At 51.1% G+C, this 22,545-nt stretch overlaps 1 protein-coding gene across 1 annotated transcript in view; it reads right to left on the bottom strand.

The window, feature by feature from the left end:
- The window catches only part of LOC133341787 (diacylglycerol lipase-alpha-like), a 52,257-nt gene extending 31,059 nt beyond the window's left edge, over nucleotides 1–21,198 (bottom strand). The window contains exons 1-6 of the mRNA XM_061550505.1: nucleotides 20,864–21,198; nucleotides 17,843–18,054; nucleotides 10,939–11,040; nucleotides 6,712–6,850; nucleotides 3,631–3,718; nucleotides 423–557 (exon numbers count right to left, since the gene is read on the bottom strand). Of these exons, the coding sequence (XP_061406489.1) occupies nucleotides 423–557; nucleotides 3,631–3,718; nucleotides 6,712–6,850; nucleotides 10,939–11,040; nucleotides 17,843–18,054; nucleotides 20,864–20,958 (771 nt within the window). The 5' untranslated portion in view covers nucleotides 20,959–21,198. The remainder of the gene's footprint in view (nucleotides 1–422; nucleotides 558–3,630; nucleotides 3,719–6,711; nucleotides 6,851–10,938; nucleotides 11,041–17,842; nucleotides 18,055–20,863) is intronic.
- Between the last annotated feature and the right edge of the window lie 1,347 nt (nucleotides 21,199–22,545).

The raw sequence follows: 22,545 nt of genomic DNA, 5'->3' as shown, positions 1-22,545 counted from the left end.
GCCCCTGGAACCTGGTTACCTCCACCCCACCGCCCCCCTCCCCCAGAGTCAGATTCTAATGTCTCGCGAGGCCAAGCGTAATAACGGTTTGGTTCCGGCTGGACACGGTAAATTGCCAGTGGGAAAAAAAAAAACCTCCAGGCCCCGCGACTATATAATCCCTCGTCACAGCCATCTCCGAGACACACTTAAGCATTTGTGCTTTCGCTACGTTGTCCCCACCTGAAGAAGGACGCTTGTGTTGCGCCCGAAACGTCGTGAGATTAATTTATTTATTTCCTTTTTTGCCTGCGTGACTTTACCGAAAAAACCAAAGAGTATGGAAAAAAAACCTACCCGCACCGTGAAGGCCCAGTGCCGGCTCAGCTCGGATGTGCCAGTGGTAAGAGCCGTATGAATTGTGAATGTGAGCCCACACTCACCTCATCCAGCACCGCGTTTCTCCGAGCCCTTTGCTGCTGCCGCATGAGCACCAAGCCGGCGATGATGTCCGACGGAACGATGTCCAAGTCCCGGAAAAACTCGGCCATCAGCACGGCCACCTCGGAGTAGGCGTCCTGGGGCAGGGGCCGTGGGGGAAACGCGTCACGCGACGGCCGCGTGGAAGCGGAGAGGCAGAGTCGTGGTACCTCGCCGATGGACAGTGGGAACTGCTGATCAGAAGAAGCTTCGACACGCTCGCCGTGTCTGACCCTTGCTACGACAATGACCCCGACGTTATCAAATATTCATGCACTAATCCTGGTCAGAGCGAAAGCCCTATTCCCGCACGTTTAGTGAATTAAATTACATCTTTGCAGAGATTCAGGAGTAACAACTGAACCTTATGGCGGTACCCCGGGGTTCCAAAGTACCCTGGCTCTCGCATCATTTCCATGATGCAGTCAGTATTTTTAGTCTGTTGATGGTCGGCGATGCGGCAATCGACGCATCTCAACGAGCTGTACACGATGCACCATTCAAAGTGGCATTTTCGATAACGGATTTTTTATGCTAATACTATTTGGGTCTTCCGGTAAAGTCACGTAGATAGGTTCACAGACCGTGACTTTACCGAAAGACCCAAAGAATAATAATTCCTGTAGTCACGAAAGCGTTAAGTGTTTATGTTCATGTTTGGCGTTTCGACATCGTGGAGTGGCACTGATTTCGGATTGACTGGTACCCCAGTCGCAGAATTAAGTAACAACCCCTGGACAAAAAAAAGTGTCCCAGAAATAAAATATTTAATTGCCTCGGACATTTTGTATAATTTGGTACCCCAGGGAACCGCCATGAGGATCAACTGATGAAACCTGCAGCACCCCATCTGAGGTACGAATAATCAAATCTGCATCATCCACACTCCCCATATCTTTTAGGTGCAAATTATTCATTCTGTTCCCAGGGCTTTCTACTGTCCTTCATCATAATCATCAGACACAATCGATCCACTGCTGAATTATACCCCCCCCCCATCACCCCCCCCCCCTCCCCAAGGAGCCACCGGTTTCCACGGCCCTGAGATGTAACAACAGCCACCGCCAATCGCCACTAAGTGGCGGGGACATCACCATGGCGCTTGTGCCAGGCTGTGCGCGCTTTAAGGCCACGTGACGTATCGAACGCCTGCTGGCAGAAGGTCACGGAACAGACCCAGTTGGTGCCATGGGTTGACTGACAAATATGACCGGCAGATGCTTGCACCACCTGTGCCCCCCTAATGTGCCAACTTGCTGTTGTTTTAACCACCCGGCGCTTCGCTCGTTGTTGCGAGCGTCGCTCCTCTGCCCTCCGCGATGTAACAATCCAATCTTCTTGGTTCTTTCGGTAAAGTCACGTAGAAGGGAAGTAATAAAATAATAAAAATAAAACATAATGAAACAAACCAGGTCTGTCGAGGCCTCGACAGACCTGGTTTTCACCTGAGGACGGCTGCTTGCGTTGTGGCCGAAACGTCGTGAGAATTGTTTTATTATGTTTTATTTTTATTATTTTATTACTTCCCTTCTACGTGACTTTACCGAAAGAACCAAGAAGATGAATCCCTGCAGTCACGAAAGCTTTAAATCATAACAATCCTACTTAGCACCTGCGCACGAGCTGATCTCATCGCTTGTAGTACAGTGGATGTAACCTTTTTATTTTTTATTAGGTTATATATAACCAGGGGAGAATGTCTGCAGAGTGCATGTCAAGCAATTACGTGCAACGTATATTTAAAAAAATTAATCAACGGTTCATGCATGCACAATTCGAAGCGTGTATATTAATTGATGCATCACCACGTGCCTTGTCAAACATACAGAAATTACTCGATCGGGATTATACGTACAGCAATCATTGCACCCCCCCCCCACCCATGCCCCCCCCCCCCCCAACAACGAACAATTGGCAGGAGAACCCTTAAATTTCGATTTAAAGCTTTCGTGACTGCAGGGATTCATCTTCTTGGTTCTTTCGGTAAAGTGACGTAGAATGGAAATAATAAAATAATAAAAATGAAATATTCTTTTATTATGTTTTATTTTTATTATTTTATGATTTCCATTCTACGTGACTTTACCGAAAGAACCAAGAAGAGGCGGACCCTTCTTTAAAAAATTCACGAGACTCGGTGAGGCATTGCTGGGTAAAACAAGAGTAGCAGTAGTAGTAATAATCATAACACATCCCCAGCCTTGCAGGATTCACGGGCCGTTTCTCCCAGCACCGCCGCTTATCCTGTGTGTCTTTCAACTTAAAAACGCGCGCTATCGCATGAGCAAACACTGAAAAAATAAGAAGAGGGTTTGCCCTGTCTGCCAACAAAACAGGTGTTTAGATGTTCAAACACCAAATAGAAACCTTTTTGCTAGTAATCAAGTCTGCATTCACTACACAGACTACTTGTGGTGAACATGAAAACAAACATGCTCTGATTATAATAAATGCATCGCTTTTGAAAACTGATTGGCCTACACCAGAACACAGCCTTCTTTATGGCCTCGTCTCACCAGTGTCAGCCCAGAGAACCCTCGGGATGATGCAAGCAAACCACTTAAATGATGACGTGACCTTGCTGCTGCTCTATTTAAGACCGGGAGCAAGTGGAGGGCTTCACCATTTTGGCAAATTTCCCGATGATGCTGGATGTAATTACCAGCGAAACGTCGTACTCAAAAATTGTAAATGTTGTGGATTCACTCTTCAACACACCGGTGGGCTGAAGTAATGAACTATTTTGTCTTTTGTCAACATGACACTTTTTTTACGGATTGGCCATGTCGGGTGGTGGAGGGTTACGACACATTTATATATAACGCGATCTAACCCAAAAACGTTTCGAATTAAAGCTTTCGTGACTGCATGGATTCATATTCTTGGTTCTTTCGGTAAAGTCACGTAGAAGGGAAATAATAAAAATAACACACAATAAGATAAAATTCTCACGACGTTTCGGCCACAACGCAAGCAGCCGTCCTCAGGTAAAGAACAAGGCTGTCAAAAAGACAACGACGGTTGCTTGCATTGTGGCCGAAACGTCGTGAAAATTTTACCAAAAACGTTGATTATGAAGCAAACCACTGTTTAACGTAAGGTCCGACGGACCTCGTAATCACGAAGCGGGGTGAGACCGCGGCAGAGGCAGGAGACCCGGGGAGTACTTACGGTCTGCGTGTCCTTGGTTCTGGCACAGCACATAAACAGCTTGAGCCTCTGCGCCCAGTTGTTTGTGAGGCCCTCCTCCATCCGATGCCTGCACGCCACGAGCACGCGCCAAGCCGTGCGTGCGGTTACACGCACCGCCCCACTCTCTCTCTCTCTCGTCTACCTACAGTGAGGGAAAAAAGTATTTGATCCCCTGCTGATTTTGTACGTTTTCCCACTGACAAAGAAATGATCGTTCTATAATTTTAATGGTAGGTTTATTTCAACAGGGAGAGACAGAATAACTATAAAAAGCCAGAAAACGCACGTCAAAAATGTTATAAATAGATTTGCATTTTAATGAGGGAAATAAGTATTTGACCCCCTGCTGATTTTGTACGTTTTACCACTGACAAAGAAATGATCGTTCTATAATTTTAATGGTAGGTTTATTTGAACAGTGAGAGACAGAATAACTACAAAAAAGCCAGAAAACGCACGTCAAAAATGTTATAAATAGATTTGCATTTTAATGAAGGAAATAAGTATTTGACCCCCTTTGCAAAACATTTCTTTGTCAGTGGGCAAACGTACAAAATCAGCAGGGGATCAAATACTTTTTTCCCTCACTGTAGCGTCATCCTCTCAGGCTTTTCCTCCGTGCCATGGTGCCGAGATGTTAACCAACTCGCCGGGCATACACGGAGTTTTTTCCGGGTCCTCCGGTTTTTTCCCTCCACACTTAGAATCAACATCGCGCGTTACCGGAGTGCACACTGCATGCACCTCCGATTAGCACGGTTGGCTACGTACGATGCGAGAGAAGTTCAGCATACATACATACATGCAACGGAGAGAGGGAGATTTTGATCACGGTGAGTGTGATCTTGAAAATTTATCTGGGAATGGATTGGAGGCCGGCGGAGGGATTGGAATATTGGGGTAACGTGAACTCGTTTGTGTGTGTGGGTGAGTGAAAAGTCTGGCATAGGCATTTTGAGGTGAGCGGTAGTGTAGTGGTTAGCGCACTGTGCTCCAAAACCTGGCGACCCGAGTTTGATTCCCTGCTCACGGCTTACACCAGTGACGATTATCTGAACTGGTCCTGGGCCTCCCCTAGGTCGACTGAGCCTCAAATGTGTACCTGGTGCAATGTGTAAACATCGCCACTCGGGATACAAAGGCGGTCAGGCGTGGTGCTGGCCACCCTCCCCCCTCGCGTGCCGTGCCGGCCATCATAGGCGCTGCTACCCGCAAATGGCACTTGCCCCAACAGTCTGTTCAGGTTATATGGGAGACCTTTGTCTTTATGGGTGGGCGAGAAGTCTTGTGGTGGCATTTTCGATCGCGTGGAGTCTTTCGCCTATTTCCCTTTTGCTTGCCGAGTGGAGACGGCGCATGAGGTCACGCGCGCGCATCGCGCGTGCTGCGACACCGTCGCCAGGAAGCGCGGGAGGGTGGGGGGGGTAGTTTCAGCACCGGCCCACCTGCCTGCGCCTTCAGGGGTTTCATGAATAAAATAAAATCGGACGTTTGCTTGTCCATAGAGACGCCCAGGATTACGAAAAACATTGAGCGAGTCGAATGAAAATAAAAACCGGATTTTCAACGTCATTCCAAACTTAGGTGCCGTAAAAAGGAGAAAGGTACAGCCTCTGAAACTGCAAGCTCGTGCCACTCTCAGCCCTTTAAAAAAAGTTATTGTTATTCGTTCACTGAAATGTTTCGCCCAGTATAATCCTTTGAGATGATGGCACACACGCGTTTTACCGTGGCCACCATCGCACCGTGCCTTGTCATCAATTGTGAAACTAGTCAAAAGGTAAACACAGAGGGATTATATAACCCATTTGCTATGCTGCCTATCTTCGTGGCCACCTTGCAGTTTGGCAAAGCCGCGTGATCCACCAACCACCTGACACCACAGCGTTGGATAACGGAACACTCACCACTGCGCCCATCCGCCTCACAATGGAAACGCAGAAGCGTGGCGTGACAGCATCGGCCCATGGCTTCTTCCCGACCCCGACCGCGATCGACAAATGAGTCGCTCCGCGCTCAACACGGCACCCCAGTTGCCTTCTGGCTACGCGCTTGCGGGACTTCCCGGGGCGCTGCTAAAACAGCTGGACTTGCAGGGCGCTGCTAAAACAGCTGGACTTGCAGGGCGCTGCTAAAACAGCTGGACTTGCAGGGCGCTGTTAAAACAGCTGGACTTGCAGGGCGCTGTTAAAACAGCTGGACTTGCAGGGCGCTGTTAAAACAGCTGGACTTCCCGGGGCGTTGCTAAAACAGCTGGACTTGCAGGGCGCTGCTAAAACAGCTGGACTTGCAGGGCGCTGTTAAAACAGCTGGACTTGCAGGGCGCTGTTAAAACAGCTGGACTTCCCGGGGCGTTGCTAAAACAGCTGGACTTGCAGGGCGCTGCTAAAACAGCTGGACTTGCAGGGCGCTGCTAAAACAGCTGGACTTGCAGGGCGCTGCTAAAACAGCTGGACTTGCAGGGCGCTGCTAAAACAGCTGGACTTGCAGGGCGCTGCTAAAACAGCTGGACTTGCAGGGCGCTGCTAAAACAGCTGGACTTGCAGGGCGCTGCTAAAACAGCTGGACTTGCAGTGCGCTGCTAAAACAGCTGGACTTGCAGGGCGCTGCTAAAACAGCTGGACTTGCAGGGCGCTGCTAAAACAGCTGGACTTGCAGGGTGCTGCTAAAACAGCTGGACTTCCCGGGGCGTTGCTAAAACAGCTGGACTTGCAGGGCGCTGTTAAAACAGCTGGACTTGCAGGGCGCTGCTAAAACAGCTGGACTTGCAGGGCGCTGCTAAAACAGCTGGACTTGCAGGGCGCTGCTAAAACAGCTGGACTTGCAGGGCGCTGCTAAAACAGCTGGACTTGCAGGGCGCTGCTAAAACAGCTGGACTTGCAGGACGCTGCTAAAACAGCTGGACTTGCAGGGCGCTGCTAAAACAGCTGGACTTCCCGGGGCGTTGCTAAAACAGCTGGACTTGCAGGGCGCTGCTAAAACAGCTGGAGAGATAGGACCACCAACCCCACACACCACATGCCACCATCCCGGCCCAGAGGAAAGAATCAACATTCTCACCGGAGGTTAAAGGTCGTGAGAGACCGCTGCCGGCTCTTCCTGGCCTGCAGCTTGACGAAAGTCCTGCCGGTGCTGTCGAAGACGCAGGTGAGCGTGATGCACACTCCGATGATCACAAACCAGTTGCACGTCACGATCCCTGCCAAAAGAAGGGACGCAGATGGCAAGCGTGTGGTGGGGGGGGGGGGGGGGTGGGGGGGGGGGGAGTCGTGTGCGAATGCCAACTTCACTCAAAAAATACATTTCGATTTAAAGCTTTCGTGACTGCAGGGATTCATCTTCTTGGTTCTTTCGGTAAAGTCACGTAGAAGGGAAATAATAAAATAATAAAAATACAACATAATAAAATAATTCTCACGACGTTTCGACAGACTGACTCCTCGACAGACCTGTTCTTCACCTGAGGACGGCTGCTTGCGTTGTGGCCGAAACGTCGTGAGAATTATTTTATTATGTTTTATTTTTATTATTTTATTATTTCAATTCTACGTGACTTTACCGAAAGAACCAAGAAGATAAAAAAATAAAATTCAGCCCTTTCTGGTCAATCCACCGACTAGGCCAAGGGCTCCCGCGTGCCGTGCGAGTCTTCCGATCGCGGTCACGCTCTCTCCCCGCTGCCGCACACTCGCACACTCTCCCCGTCGCGCGTGCAGCGTGGCAACTTGGCCCACTGACGGTTTAGTACGCGTGCGCACACGTACAGCCCCGTTTGTCATTCCCCGTGCCACGCCGTGTCGATCAGTGCAAGTTCATGAATGTGGGGAGCATAGACACCGAATCAAAGTACAGCGGCAACAATGGGTTTTCGCCGCACTGGCCTCTGCTGACGACGTGACTCAGATGCGGCAGCCTACAGCAGCTGCTCTATGCGCGGAAGCGGTCACCCATCCAAACACTACCCAGGCTCAAACCCGCTTAGGTTTCAGAGGCCTAATGAGATCGGCTGCATTCTATTTGCTTTTCTCACCGGCGCTACATTTACACCACCAGACTCAAAACTTCAGATGCTGTCTATCCGACAGACCTGTTCTTCACCTGAGGACGGCTGCTAGCGTTGTGGCCGAAACGTCGTGAGAATGATTTTATTATGTTTTATTTTTACTATTCTATTCTTTCCTTCTACGTGATGACTTTACCGAAAGAACCAAGAAGATGAATCCCTGCAGTCACGAAAGATTTAAATCGAAACTGTATGGACGATTAAGAAACACACTCAGACAACTCGTATTTCAAAAGGACCACAAGTATGCACACGCAACGTTTGTTTTTGTGATGGCACAATACACAGTTACATAACACCGGCACGCCTTCATTAACATGCAGAAAATCCTGACGAGCAGCATCTGATACTCTTGGTAACGTCATCGCTATGCCCGTGCCAGGCTGGGTGCATATCCGCACATCAAGCCTGTCTCCAGCTTTTCTTAAAATTGGTGGGTGGGCGAGGATTGGGGGGGGGGGGTAGTAGAGCTGTTATGTGGGGGGGCGAACCCGAACCACATTATCAGTGATGAACCCCCCGCTAATGAGAGTGAACTTGGGTGGTGCCAACGGGCAGGGCCCAGCGACAAGTGGCTAAGGCGGGCCCTCGTGCACCTGCGCCGTCCTCCGTCGTACTGCGACGAGCGGCGGCACTCGACGGGACGCAGTTCGAGGTCGAGACGACGGGTCGAGACGACGGGTCGAGACGGAGTGGGGACCCGATAGACGAACAACCCCCCCCCCCCCCCGATCTTAACCCCTCCCTCTCTCCGCCCCCACCCCCCCCCCCCCCCTCTGTCTATTTAAGGCCACCCCACAGAGACGATCTCCCTCTCTGTGCCTCTGTTACTCTCTCTCTATGTATCTTGGTGATATCTGTCTGCTTATGTCTGTCTATAGTTCTCTGGTTAGATTTCATTTATACCTGATGATGATTGCTTGTGTTGCAATCGAAACGTCGTATGCTAGTATTTAATTTATTACTTTATCTTTATACGTCACTTTACCGAAAGAACCAAAGAGTAAGCCCCCCCCCCCCCCCCCCCCCGAGCGTGGACGGGTACGACGCTGCGCGCGACGACGACGAAGCGAGCGTCTGAGAACACGCTGCCGCATCTCGACGAGCCCCTGCGAAGGGCGGCGACGAGACACGCGCGCGCGCTAGGGCACGACCCCATTTTCACGGGACGCACGGAGGGCTCGTTGCGGTTCGGTTATTTGCCCGAGGTTATTTTTGGAGGCGAGAAGAAGAGGGTGAAGGTCAGGGGGGGGGGGGAGACTCCAGGGCATAGCGGCAGAGAGACAGAGAGACGGAGATCGCTGTGGGGAAAATACATCGTAGGGTCTCGTGTCACGGCTTGAACGGCGGTAGGGAGGGGGGAGCGACGTTGGAGTTTCAGACAGTGGAAGGGAAGAGGGGGGTTTCTAGACAGAGGCGGCAGCAGCAGCATCAGAGAAGGAGCGACCCTCCCATTCAGCAGAGTTCGACCAAGGGGATCTGACGCAAGGTTTCTGGAGCACAGCGCACGTGGAGGAGGGGGTGATCAGAGTAATACGACACAGGTGAAGGAGGTGGGGGTGTCGGGGCACTTTCATCGTACATCGATCCCCCCCACTGAGACTTCCCGTGAAGGTGTTCGTTAGCTATTGGCGCTTTAGCGTCAACTGCTGCAGCTATTGCCTCACCGAGATAATACATCACCCGCTCGCTGCCCACGTGGCGTACACTTGAGCATCTCGTGACCGACGACAACACCTCGGAATCTTTCGGGGTCGGAATCTTTATTTAGTCTGCCGGAGGCATCCGACGAACCATGGAGCTCCGTTTCAACAGATGTCCGCTATGGGCATGGGGTCAGCAACCCTTACAAGCTCGCGATGGCACGGTCCACTCCTCTCCCCCGCCGGAAGCAACGACTCTGATTGCCCGGCTTCATCTTACCCCTGTCTCCACACCCGGTCTCTCCCCACCGTGAGCATCCCGCTTCATCCTGCCCCTGTGAAACAGAGCTTTGTAGCTCATCGGATTCCTCCAGTATACAATACATATTCTAACTTAATTTGGAGCTTTCGTGACTGCAGGAATTACTCTTTGGTTCTTTCGGTAAAGTCACATATAAAGAGAAAATAATAAATTAAATACTAGCATACGACGTTTCGATTGCAACACAAGCAATCATCAGGTATAAATGAAATAGAAACACAAATCTAGTATACATAGAAATGTAATGTAATACAACAGAGAGTCGGATAACATAACAGTCAACACCCTACCTGGTTGATTACGTTCTTCCTCTCTCAAATTTAGCATTCTCAGGAAGAACGTAATCAACCAGGTAGGGTGTTGACTGTTATGTTATCCGACTCTGTCTTGTATTACACTACATTTCTAAGTAAACTACATTTGTGTTTCTATTTCATTTATACCTGATGATAATGATTGCTTGTGTTGCAATCGAAACGTCGTATGCTAGTATTTAATTTATTACTTTCTCTTTATACGCGACTTTACCGAAAGAACCAAAGAGTAATACATATTCTGATTCTGACACGGGAAATATGAATGCGCTCGCAATCAGCAGAATCTGCAATCACGGTTGATGTTGATAACGACGTGAAATAAATGCGCACACCTTTTTAAAAATATGCAACCCAACGCGAGAGTAAAAAAATGCAAATTCTCGTTGGTTTTAATCGATGGATCGTATGACAAGCGAACTAAAAATAAAAAGGTGACCCCTCCCCACGCACTTCTTGTACTTTGCACTCCTGTCGTGTTTTTCGTACCGTTTGTTGTTGTTGTAGCGGTTCGAACCCTATTCCCCTACTGGACAGCTGTGGACCTTCATAGCTCATCGAATTCCTCCAAGTAAACAATAAATCTGCTTAACACGTAGGACACTTTCGCGACCAATATTAATCATAGTAAAAGGTGTTTTGGGTTCGATCGCCCAAGTATGAATGTGGCGTAACCCTCCACCATCCGACGCAGCCCATTAGTAAGGGGTTTGTCATGTGAACAAAACGCTAATCAGTTACTACTTCAGCCCACCGGTGTGTTGGAGAGTAAATCCACAACGCTTACAATTTGAGTACGACGTTTCGCTTGTAATTTACATGACAAATCCCTTACTAATTGGCTGTGTCGGGTGGTGGAGGGTTACGACACGTTTACACACTTACGCGATCTAACCCAAAAAAACGTTTTTATCATGAAGACAATAAATATTCCGATTCACTCACCGGCGGTGACGCTGCGCGCCACGGTGTCGTCGCAGGAAAAGTAGTACGTGAGTATCCACACCACGCCGACGATGGAGTAGACAAATTCCACAACGAGAATTGCTGAAACGAAAACGGGCAGGCGGGGCGGGGCGGAAATCAGACGTCAAAGAGCCGGGGCCAGAGGTAGCAACCGGGTACCCGATACCCGTACCCTACCCGATATCCGGCTACCCGTACCCGGCCGGGTACGGGTACGGGTACCCGTGTGCGACTCTGGTGCGGCCGGGTACGGGTACGGGTAGTCCGTGAGTCACTGGTGAGTCACCGTTTGTCACTCATTTCCCAACGTCTTGTCTCTTCTCACAATTCAAGTTCCTAGAATCAACTCACCCGCGCCTGCAACATGGCTTCATCCCAGAGGTCGCAATCGGGTACCCGATACCTGTACCCTACCCGTACCCGGCCGGGTACGGGTAGGGTACGGGTACGGCCGGGTATCGGGTAGGGTACCCGTTTGCGACCCTGGTGCGGCCGGGTACGGGTAAGAAATCAAAACCCGTTTGCGACCTCTGGCCGGGGCCGAGCATCTTCGCTCGTCCCCACGCCGGCCGCCCGCCCGACGCGTCCGTGCGAGGGACAACGGGGCGTGAGCACGAAAGCCGGAAAAAAAAACACAGCCGCCTTCGAAGACCGGCCTGCAGAATGTGGTACTTGTAATGAGGGCCGAGTTATACAACATGGCTGCGCTTCAATGGGTTCAACACGTAGAGTTGAATTTCGCGGCAAATATTTATCACAATCAAGGGTTTTTTTTTTTTTTGGGGGGGGGGGGGTGTAAGATTGCGTAAATAAAAACGTGTCGCTAAACCCGCCAGCACCAGCCGACACAGCCAATTCGTAAAGTCGGTGGAGGGGGGGGGGGGGTGATGATATGATATTCAAAATAAAACCTTTAGATCCTTTTATCCATCATCCACCCACTCACCCACAATCATTTCTTCTCTGCAGGGTCAGAGGAAGCGGTGGGGGGGGTGGGGGGGCTGCTACGATTCTCCTCCCTGTAATCTGCAGATCCCCGTGGATTTGCAGACGGGAGTGTGTGACAGATCAGACACCAAGTTCAATCTCGGTAACTCCCACCACGGACCCCCGCTCTCTCCCTCCCCCCCACCGCCCACCGCCCACCGCCCCCCACCCAATTTGTATCCAGCAGAAACGAGGTCAAGCAACGTTCGCTCGGAACCGCGGCGGAGTCGGGCGACGCTGAAGTCGCGCGCCCAACAACTCGTTCGCCGCGCGTTAAATCACGTCGCAGGGCGCAACGAGGCCAATCCCACGCGAGCGTAAAATTGCGAGCGTAAATTAAGAGGTTGGGGGGGGGGGCGGCAGGGGGGGGGGCGGGGCAGACGAGAATAATTTCAGAGCGAGAGGATAAATAAAACATCTCCGTACGTAACGCTTTCACAAATTAAATGCTACATTGCCATTCGTCGACGGGGTCGCATTTTGGCCGCGCGCCGTGCGTGCGCGCGTCTTAAAATGACAACGAAAGGTCTCGCGAGTTACGTCATCCCCCGTTATTCATTAATCCTGTCGCCCGTGCTGCTATCCGTAGATTTCTTGCAACGCGAAAGTAATGCCGGCGACGGGGAGAAAAGACGAAAGCTTGATCGACGACTGTGAAAATTCCTATGCGCTGTGCGACTCTTACTTTCCGCTGCTCAACAATGAGTCACACGCGCGTTGTTGTGCTACTATTCGGAAAGCCACTGGAGCTATGCATTTTTAAATCGAGTTTAACACGCAGGCTTTCGCGGCCAGCATTATTCATAATAAAGGTTTTTGGCTTCGATCGCGTTATTTATATCGAGGTTGAAAACTCATTTCTTTGGAAGTGCTTTTTGTGTTTTAGTTCGTCACCCTTCCACCGCACCTCCGATCAGCACGGTTGGCTCCGGACGGTGCGAAATAAGTTCAACTTACGTACAAAACGCGGCGCGGACGAGCCAGGGACACCACAGTAGACGCAGCATGGCCTCTCGTGCCTATTCCTATCATCTCTGCTCGACTCCCTTCTTTCCTTTCATGCTCATCATCACGGTGGCGAGATGTTAACTACCTCGCCTTGTTTACAAGAGATCGTGGGCTCAACCCTGACCCTGATGCCTGTATATTTGGAGAGTTTGCATGTCTCTCCCTCTCTCTCTCGCTCTCCTTGTGGCCACCGTGGATTTTTATCCGGGTCATCCAGTTTTTCCGCCCACGTTTATTTGGCTGCTATAAATTTCCACGTGATAAGCCACTTCGTTGAGCTATCGTTCGTGGCCAGGTCGCTTCTGAAAAAGAACTCTGTAGCCGCAGTGGGCCTTGAACAGGTAAAGTAAAAATAGTTGAGTTGATACGCAACCCCATCTCACCCCGTCATTGATTTACAGCCCTTTGTCAAAGCCACCGCTGAACGAAGGTCGCCCACCATCGTGCCGGCTTGTTGGGATCCGTCTGACCATACTTCATCACAGTGGTCAGCGTGAATTGGGGGGTGGGGGTGTGAGAGGGGGGAGCGGTAAACCGGCGACCTCGTGATCGGGTCAAATATCGCTCATCCGTGACGTGAGCCGTGGCCGGGAATTGAACTCAGGCGGCCGAGTTCAAGGGGCGCCGCGTGCAGCGAACCGCCAACGCCGCCGTGGTGCCGCCGGTCCACAACGCAGGGACTCGCCGTGCGGGGCCCGGAAATTTACTCCACAAGGAAGAGAATATTTGGATGCTAATTTCATCTCTGGGGAAATAACGGCCTCGCGCTTTGCACATTTACGGTCGCAATTTGTGTTCAATTTGATCCTTTTGCATTAATTTAAATTGTGATTCAAATTGTCCACGACGGAGTTCTGCCCAACGAGGTGGAAACATTTTATAATGACATTTTATTAATAGTCGCCAGTCCGGTCGCCCGCTTGGTCGTGAGGTCAGACTGACAGCGAAGAGACAACGGTGGCGAGGATTCGCTTTGTATCAATGAAAGAGCCGCCCTGTCGTGGCGAAGTGAATCTGTGCACCACGTGACTGACCCCTGCCCAGTGCACGCTTGCACAGGAGGCACGGAGGCTATCCATCAAATAAAACGAACTTTTCAAACTATTAAACGATTTTTATTTTACCAGGTAAGGCCCCACAGAGCTATGTAGCTCTTTTTCAGCAGCGACCTGGCCATCACGAATGATAGCTCAACGAAGTGGCTTATCATGAGGAAATGTACAGCAGTATGTTGAACTTCTTTCGCACCGTACGTAGCCAACAGTGGTAATCGGAGGTACGGTGGGAAAGAAATGACTTTCAATCTAGATTTCAAAGTGCACAGCCCCATGTTTTGTAAGTTGCTTTTCAAATGGGCGTGCGAAAGAAGTAAGGAAAGAATGAAAGACGATATAAACACCAATGTCTGCAACATTTGAAGACTGATTTGGTAACACAGATTGGGCCTTGTCTGTTAAAACTCCACTCCTGACCACTCACTCTCTCGTGTACCGTTCCAGCCTAATAGGTGCTCGCAAACAACACTTGCCCCAACTTTTTGTTAAAAGCTATACAGGGGAGGGGGGGGCGGGGAGAAATGTTTGCCTTTGTCTCCGTAAGCAAAGGACGGACAAACATTTTGAGGACACGAACCCGCTCGCGACCAAAGAAGACGAGAAAACAATGCCGCAAAACAAGGCCGTGCGAGGCGAGCTCCAGCTTTGCGAGGATGTGGATGTCGAACACGCAAAAGTAGTGCGAGCGGAGCGATCACTCCGAGCGTTCGCAAGCGTAGTCGTCGTGGGCTGTGGGCTACCGCGCGTTGACACGTTCTCCTCTCCTCTCGGGGCTTTCGCCACGCACGACTGCCTGCCGCGGCGGTGGCTGCGGGCATCTTGAAGTGGTGCGCTGAGCTAGACTGCAGGCATTTGTACAAGGAAACTCCCTCTCCTTCTGTTGTCTTTTTCCCATCTTTACCAGTAGATTAAGAGGTACCCCCCTCCCGCCTCCAGATTGCAGGAATGGTTTGAAAGGCAACTATACAATTGCCTCCGTAGTTCTTCAAACATTTTGGCACTGTGTAGGCGTCCACTCCGCTACAGGTGTAGTGGACAGATTTGCCCGTAGGTGTCCGCTGCACAAAATGTGCAGTGGATACCAACGGGCCATCTGCCCCAAGGATCCCGATGATGATGACGAAAAATGTTTTATAAATATGAAGTTGTAAATGTCACGCCTACGTTACTGTGCTGATTAGAACAAGGATAAACGGGCCTAGATGCCGCCAGACAGGAACATAAAATCCGATGCGGGATGGACAGCTGCCAGTGTCTGAGTATGTTCACGTGAAATGCTATCAAAATGCGGTGGAAATGGGAACCGATCACGCTCGCACCCGAATCGGGATTCGAACCCAGGCGCCGCTTGCCGCATGGCGCGAGCAGACACCACCGCAGCCACACTCGCTGCGGACAGTCACCCCCCGGGGCAGCACAGAGGCAAAGCTAACGGCCGTCGCTGCTCCCGGCCCGTGCGGTGGTAGTAGCAGCAGCAGCAGCAGCAGTGCCGATGCTTCCCGTGGTCACGTGACCGGCTCCGAGGGGGGCCCTCGTTGAATTCCCCTTTGCCGCCGAGCGAGGCGATGGCGGGGAGGTGGCGTGGGTCACAGTCCCGTTGCGTGCCTGTGCGTGCGAATCACCCGCGGAAGTGGTTTTGCCCACTTCGGTGGGGCATGTTTTTTTCATTCGGTTATTGCAGCTTCAGTGGCTTAAGTCAGCCGATTTTATTATTTTAACACTTGAGGTTTTTTGTTTGTTCTTTTTTAAGAGACGCGGCTTTCGTAAATGATCTACGATGCGAGAGATCCAAGAAGCTTACGTAAACATTCCGTTATTAACGTGGTATCCCTTGACGCGTCGTCGTCGCTACTGCCGGCGCGTTGCTACGACATTTGCCGGCGCTCCCGGTTGTTTTGCCGGCTCAAACAAACGCCGATGGGAAAGCACTGGCAACGGAAGGGATTTGGGCCCGAACGATCAAACATCCTCTTTTATTTTAGGTGACTACGGTGATCCTCAACTCTCCGTTTACTCGTTAAGTGTTCTTGGCCCACAGCGCACGATGATTTTGTAGCAAATTAAGTTGTTTCTAGATTTGAAGCTTTCGTGACTGCAAGGATTCATACTCTTTGGTTTTTTCGGTAAAGTCACGTAAGTAAAAAATAAAATAAATGAAAACAACAATAAATGAAAACAACTAAATTTAGTTGTTTAAAAAAAATAAAAAAATGAAAACAACTACGTTTAGTTCTTTTCATTTATTTTATTTTATTTTTTACCAACGTGACTTTACCGAAAAAGAATTTTGTTGTCATGTCCCTTCATGGCCCGACAGAGTTCGTAGAAGGTTCTCCTTTACCCATATCACCCAGCTGTCCGAGCGGCATCCGTTTATTAGGCGACGTCTTGCCGGCGAGAAATGTACCCGCTCGCACAAAGCGAGCTGTAAAACATTCCGCTGGGAAACCTTTTGTGGTTGAGCCACCTGAATGTCAAAATTGATGAGGTTTTTTTTGTTTAACAGTAATCAATCATATCCTTATCTGTCTGTCTGTGTTATCGTATCAAATTCATATAACTCTGAGGAGTGGCGGCACAGTGATGTGCACACCGCCCTATGTGATGGGTGTCTCTGCAGTAATTGTCAACTAGAAATATCTGGCACTCGGAGATACCCCCGATTGAATCACAACTCGCCATATGCAAGTCGATGGGTCTCTATGCAATTAATTATCTGTGCGAGTCTATGGGTCTCTGTGCAAGTCTTTGTGCGAGTCTATGGGTCTCTGTGCAAGTCTTTGTGCGAGTCTATGGGTCTCTATGCAATTATCTCTGCGAGTCTATGGGTTTCTATGCAATTCTCTGTGAGTTTATAGGTCTCTATGGCAAGTCTCTGTGTTAGTTGATGGGTCTCTATGCAAGTCTTTGTGCGAGTCTATGGGTCTCTGTGCAAGTCTTTGTGCGAGTCTATGGGTCTCTATGCAATTATCTCTGCGAGTCTATGGGTTTCTATGCAATTCTCTGTGAGTTTATAGGTCTCTATGGCAAGTCTCTGTGTTAGTTGATGGGTCTCTATGCAAGTCTTTGTGCGAGTCTATGGGTCTCTGTGCAAGTCTTTGTGCGAGTCTATGGGTCTCTATGCAATTATCTCTGCGAGTCTATGGGTTTCTATGCATTTCTCTGTGAGTTTATAGGTCTCTATGGCAAGTCTCTGTGTTAGTTGATGGGTCTCTATGCAAGTGTTTGTGCGAGTCTATGGGTCTCTATGCAAGTCTCTGTGCGAGTCTATGGGTCTCTATGCAATTATCTGTGCGAGTCTATGGGTTTCTATGCATTTCTCTGTGAGTTTATAGGTCTCTATGGCAAGTCTCTGTGTTAGTTGATGGGTCTCTATGCAAGTGTTTGTGCGAGTCTATGGGTCTCTGTGCAAGTCTCTGTGAGAGTCTATAGGAATCTATGGCAAGTCTCTGTGCGGGTCTATGGGTCTCTATGCAATTATCTGTGCGAGTCTATGGGTTTCTATGCAATTCTCTGTGAGTCTATGGGTCTCTATGCAAGTCTCTGTGAGAGTCTATAGGTATTTATGGCAAGTCTCTGTGCGAGTCTATGGGTCTCTATGGCAAGTCTCTTTGCGAGTCTACGGGTCTCTGAAAGTCATTGACGACCGGGGCTCACGCCATCGACTCACCACACTCTGAGACACCACATTTAATCACAGCTGAGGCTCTCACCCGCCAGCTCACGTACGTTGTTGTTGTTGCTGTTGACAGATAACAAATAAAGCTTTTCGACAAAAGCGACGGCAGGGCCGAACGCTCCTCGTGCGGTGTGCCCTCGCGCTCGCGTCGTACCCAGTCGGATGTAGATGATGTGCTGCATGAATCTCCGCGGCTCGGTGTACAGTATGCTGCCCCGCATGCTCATCCACACCATGGCCGCCTCGGCGACGGTGCACGCCAGCAGGATGCCCAGGTAGCCCTTGCCATGGTCGACGAGCGTGGGCGAGCATAGCTTGCCCGCGTCGAAGTGGACGCCGAACAGCACCACGCACAGCACCACGAGCCTGGGGGAGGGGGGGGGGTGCGGGGGAGGACAGCGCGCGCGTGACGCCGTGGTGACAGCGGACACCGACGGCGATGGCGATGGTGGCGATGGTGGCGATGGCGACGATGGTGGCGATGGCGGCGATGGCGGCGATGGTGGCGATGGTGGCGATGGCGGCGATGGCGGCGATGGCGGCGATGGTGGCGATGGTGGCGATGGCGGCGATGGCGGCGATGGCGGCGATGGTGGCGATGGTGGCGATGGCGGCCAACCGTTGGGGCGGTTGGGGTCGGCGGCGGAGGGGGGGCAAAGTTTCGACGCGACCAACCGCGACGCAATCTCTCGATCGCTTTTTTTGCCCCCCCCGCCCCCGGAAGTCGTCTTGCGCGATTGCGTACGGAGCGTGTCACTCTGAAGGCGACCGTTCGTCGTTTTGTGGAGAAAAAAACGCGGTTTCTTGACTGCCGGGCCGGGAGCACCTTTCGTGCGGCTTGGGAGCGCTCGCGAATCGTGAGAGCGGCGACGCCGTCGCAGGGCGGACGGCGAGGTGCGGTCCGAGCTGGTTCAACAAAGCAAGGCCGCAGGTGTTTCACAAGAGAATTTACACCCCCACCCCCCCCCGCCCCCCCCCCCCCGATCAACAACCGTGGACAATTTACACCCCCCCCCCCCCCCCACCGTCTCGTTTAAGAGCCCTACATTGGTAGACATCCTACGGCCTCGTAACGAAAGCCACCTCACGATCCGTGAACGATTGCTCACCGCTCGAATCGCACGTTTAAAACCGCGGCCATGTTTTGTTTTAAAAAACCTGCAAGTTCGCCAACCCGATCCTCCCATGAAATTTCCCCGCGCCCCGACGTGCCACCGCCTGTATTCAATGGGCCCAGGAAGATTATTTTCGAGTTGCTTTCCTCGAGTGACGACGCACCGGACTGCCAAATAACACGGGCAACGCTCGTTATCACGACACAATTTGAACGCCCCAGCGGAACTCCACTCTTACTAGGCCGTTGAGTGGGCGGCCTGCCAAACAGCACACGTCTCTTGACTTGAGCCTCACAACCCCATTCAACGCGCCCATCACAAGCCGAAGACGCACACAGCCTCACTCGCTCCGCTCGCTCACTTCCCACCGGCTCACCGACACCTGTGACAAAAGCGCACGGGACCCATCCGTAACCACCGCCTTCAACTTCCTTTTTGGAAAGCTCCGGTGGTCGGTGGCTACGTTGCACTTGGCCTGGTAATCTAGCAATGCGGAAGTGGCGAGGTTTGGTTTGTTGTCCCTGCCCCCCCCCTGCCCCCCCCCCCCCCCCCCCCGGTGCCTCCGATTAGCACGGTCGGCTACGTACGGTGCGAAAGAAGTCCGACGCACGTACGTACAAAGCAGCCCTTGCCGTGGGCGTCGAGGAGGTGCTCGCACTCCGGCTCGCCGAGAGAAAGGCGGTTCAGGAAGTGTGGAATAATGTCATCTCCCCCTGTCCGTATGGGATTCAGTGTTGTGCCCTCGCAAACGCGTGGGTTTCCTCCAAATGCTCCGGATTCCTCCCACGGACATGCACACTCATTGATTGGCCGATAACACCTGGGTATATAGAGGACCGCAGAGCTTGGAGGAGGGGAATTGACTGCTGCTGCCGCCCTTCCAGCTTGTCTGTGGTTCCTCCTCGCGCCTCCGGGAGCGAGCGAGTAGCATGCGGCGCGTTACGAGTTGAAATGTATATCATTATAATTACTATAATTATTCACACCTCAGTGTCCAGTATCAGTGCCGAGAACCACAATATGCATGAGAGCGCTACATCTTGGGGTTTTGCGCGTCAATACATCCCAACTGAAAAATAACTAAACTAATTTTTATTGTACCAGGTAAAGCCCACTGAGCTATATTTCTCTTTTTCAGAAGCGACCTGGCCACACAGTTCTAAAGAAATGAGTTTGTCCATCTCGACGACGACGATTTTAAAGTGCCGTAGCTCCCAGTGACTTCCTAATATCGGCAGGAAGCGCGTTCCAGACGGCCGCAGAGGAGCATCCGAAAGCGCGCGATGCAGTGAGCGTCTTTATTCGACGGTTAGCCAAAGCAGCCGCTGCTGCTGCTACTGCTGCTGATGATGATGAACTTCCTTTCCCACCATACGTAGTCAACCGTGCTAATCGGAGGTGCGGGGGTGGGCGGGTAAGGACAATAAACTAAACACAAAGAGCAGTTCTAAAGCAGTTCGTTTTCAGCATAGATTAAAAGTGCATAGCTGCTAATATCGGGAAGGAAGAGCGTTCCAGACGGCCGCAGAAGCTCATCCAAAATCGCGAGACGCGGTGATCGCCGTCTTTGTCCGATGGCTTCGTCAAAAGCCGCTGCTTGCGAGGATGACTGGAGTTTGCGTGATGGTGGTGGTTCGTGCTCCTTGACGAGAACAGCGAGCAGAGAAGCTTCTCTTTACGCTTCTTCGTACAACATTCAGCTGCCATTGCCTCCACCCGTGCCCGTGGTTGCGATTCGTACGTTAAAGCTGCGAATCTGTAATTAGTTAAATATCTATTCTTCGCGCATATCGGTGTGCCTCATTGACAATGGGGGGGGTCATGCTTATCGTTTGTAAGAATAAAAAAACGCACCGTTATCCTTGACGGGGTTGTTCGTTTCAATTTCTGCTACCAACCGATTCGTGACATCTGCGTGAAATTAAAGTGGCCGCGGGGACGGCTTTTGCGCGCACCCACCCCCGCGGCGCCCGGACGTTTGACGTCGATCGTTGAGCGCGCGCGGCGTGTGCCGAGCGGGTGTAGGACGCCCGCCCGATGGATGGCGGCGGGGGGTTTACCACACGGCGTGCAGGAGGAAGAGGAAGATCCCCGGAAGAACGAGGTCGTCGCTTCCAACCGACCAACGCCGTCGAAACACCACGATCCCCGGCATGGCGGTGGCCCTCGCTCACATCGCTAACACCTAGAGGCACGCATACAAAGACAAAGATGCACCCACCCCCGTATAGCGTTAACAGACTGTAGGAGCAAGTGCTGTTCGCGAGTAGCGCCTATGAAGGCCGGAGCAGTACGCGCATGGGGGTGGGTGGCAAGCACCACGCCCGGCCGCCTTTGTCTCCCCAGTGGCGGATGTTTACACAACGCACCAGGTACTAATTTGAGGCTGAGTCAACCTAGTGGAGGCCCAGGACCGGTTCAGACAATCGTCACCGGTGGTTGCCGTGAGCGGGAATCGAACTCGGGTCGCCGGGTTCGTAGCGCAGCGCGCCAACCGCCACACTGCTGTTCCCCACAAGCAAACACACACGCAGACGCGCAGACACACACGCAGACATGCAGACACACACGCAGACACACGCAGACGCGCAGACACACACGCAGACGCACGCAGACACACACGCAGACATGCAGACACACACGCAGACACACACGCAGACGCGCAGACACACACGCAGACGCACGCAGACACAATCCTGCGGAGTTGCACAAGGCACCACACACATGCAGCATCGCCTGCAAACATACACGCTGCAGTCTGTCTCATACGTATCATATCCACATGGCATTTATGAACTTATCTCAAAGACTTCTTGCTCTGTAGATGCAGCGCAACAAATATCATTTCACGTTCAGGTGGTCAAGCCAGACATCCGGCGTCGGGAGCAGCGGGGCGGTGCATCGTCGTGATGTCTCCGTCGCATTTGTGGATCGTTGGTGACCATACTTCACCACTCTGGTCAATTTGTGGGGAAGGGTATCGGCTCAGGACCAGTTCAGATATCGCTCGCCACTGATGTTACCCGTAGGCTAACATTGGAATTGAACTAGGACCCGTATTCATAAAACATCTGGCAAATTCACCAGCATTGTTTGAAGCGTGCCGGGACTCTGCTGCATCAGACACTGAATGTCGACACCGGTGCAGAGTTCCCTTGGACTGTATTAAACCAACACTGTTGGGGAGAAAAAAATCACTCCCAGAAGGCCATGTGGTCGGTGAGATGTGTAAAAAAAAAATTTAAGTGGCGTTTCAGGTGTGGGAAGCACGAGCCAATTGTCCGTTGATTTACCTTCCTAGGAAAAACCTCCACAGCGACGCTAACCATGGTGTTCTAGTCATACGCATCTTCTCGCGACAACCAAACGTACGCTCCGGAGTCGCTTTGCGCAAATACCAAGAAACTTTCGTGACCGCAGGAATCCACATTCTTTGGTTCTTTCGGCAAAGTCACGTAGTGAGACATAAAATCAAATAATCTTCTTGGTTCTTTCGGTAAAGTCACGTAGAAGGGAAGTAATAAAATAATAAAAATAAAACATAATAAAATAATTCTCAACGCAAGCAGCCGTTGTGGCCGAAACGTCGTGAGAATTATTTTATTATGTTTTATTTTAATTATTTCATTACTTCCCTTCTACGTGACTTTACCGAAAGAACCAAGAAGATGAATCCCTGCAGTCACGAAAGCTTTAAATCGAAATAAAATCAAATAAATCACGACGTTTCGATTGCAACACA

This window comes from Lethenteron reissneri, chromosome 2 (genome assembly GCF_015708825.2).
Source record: "Lethenteron reissneri isolate LAM-NWPU_2019-01 chromosome 2, ASM1570882v1, whole genome shotgun sequence".
NCBI lineage: Eukaryota > Metazoa > Chordata > Hyperoartia > Petromyzontiformes > Petromyzontidae > Lethenteron > Lethenteron reissneri.
Note: the sequence above shows the minus strand (reverse complement) of the source record. Positions and strands in the feature narration are given on the sequence as shown.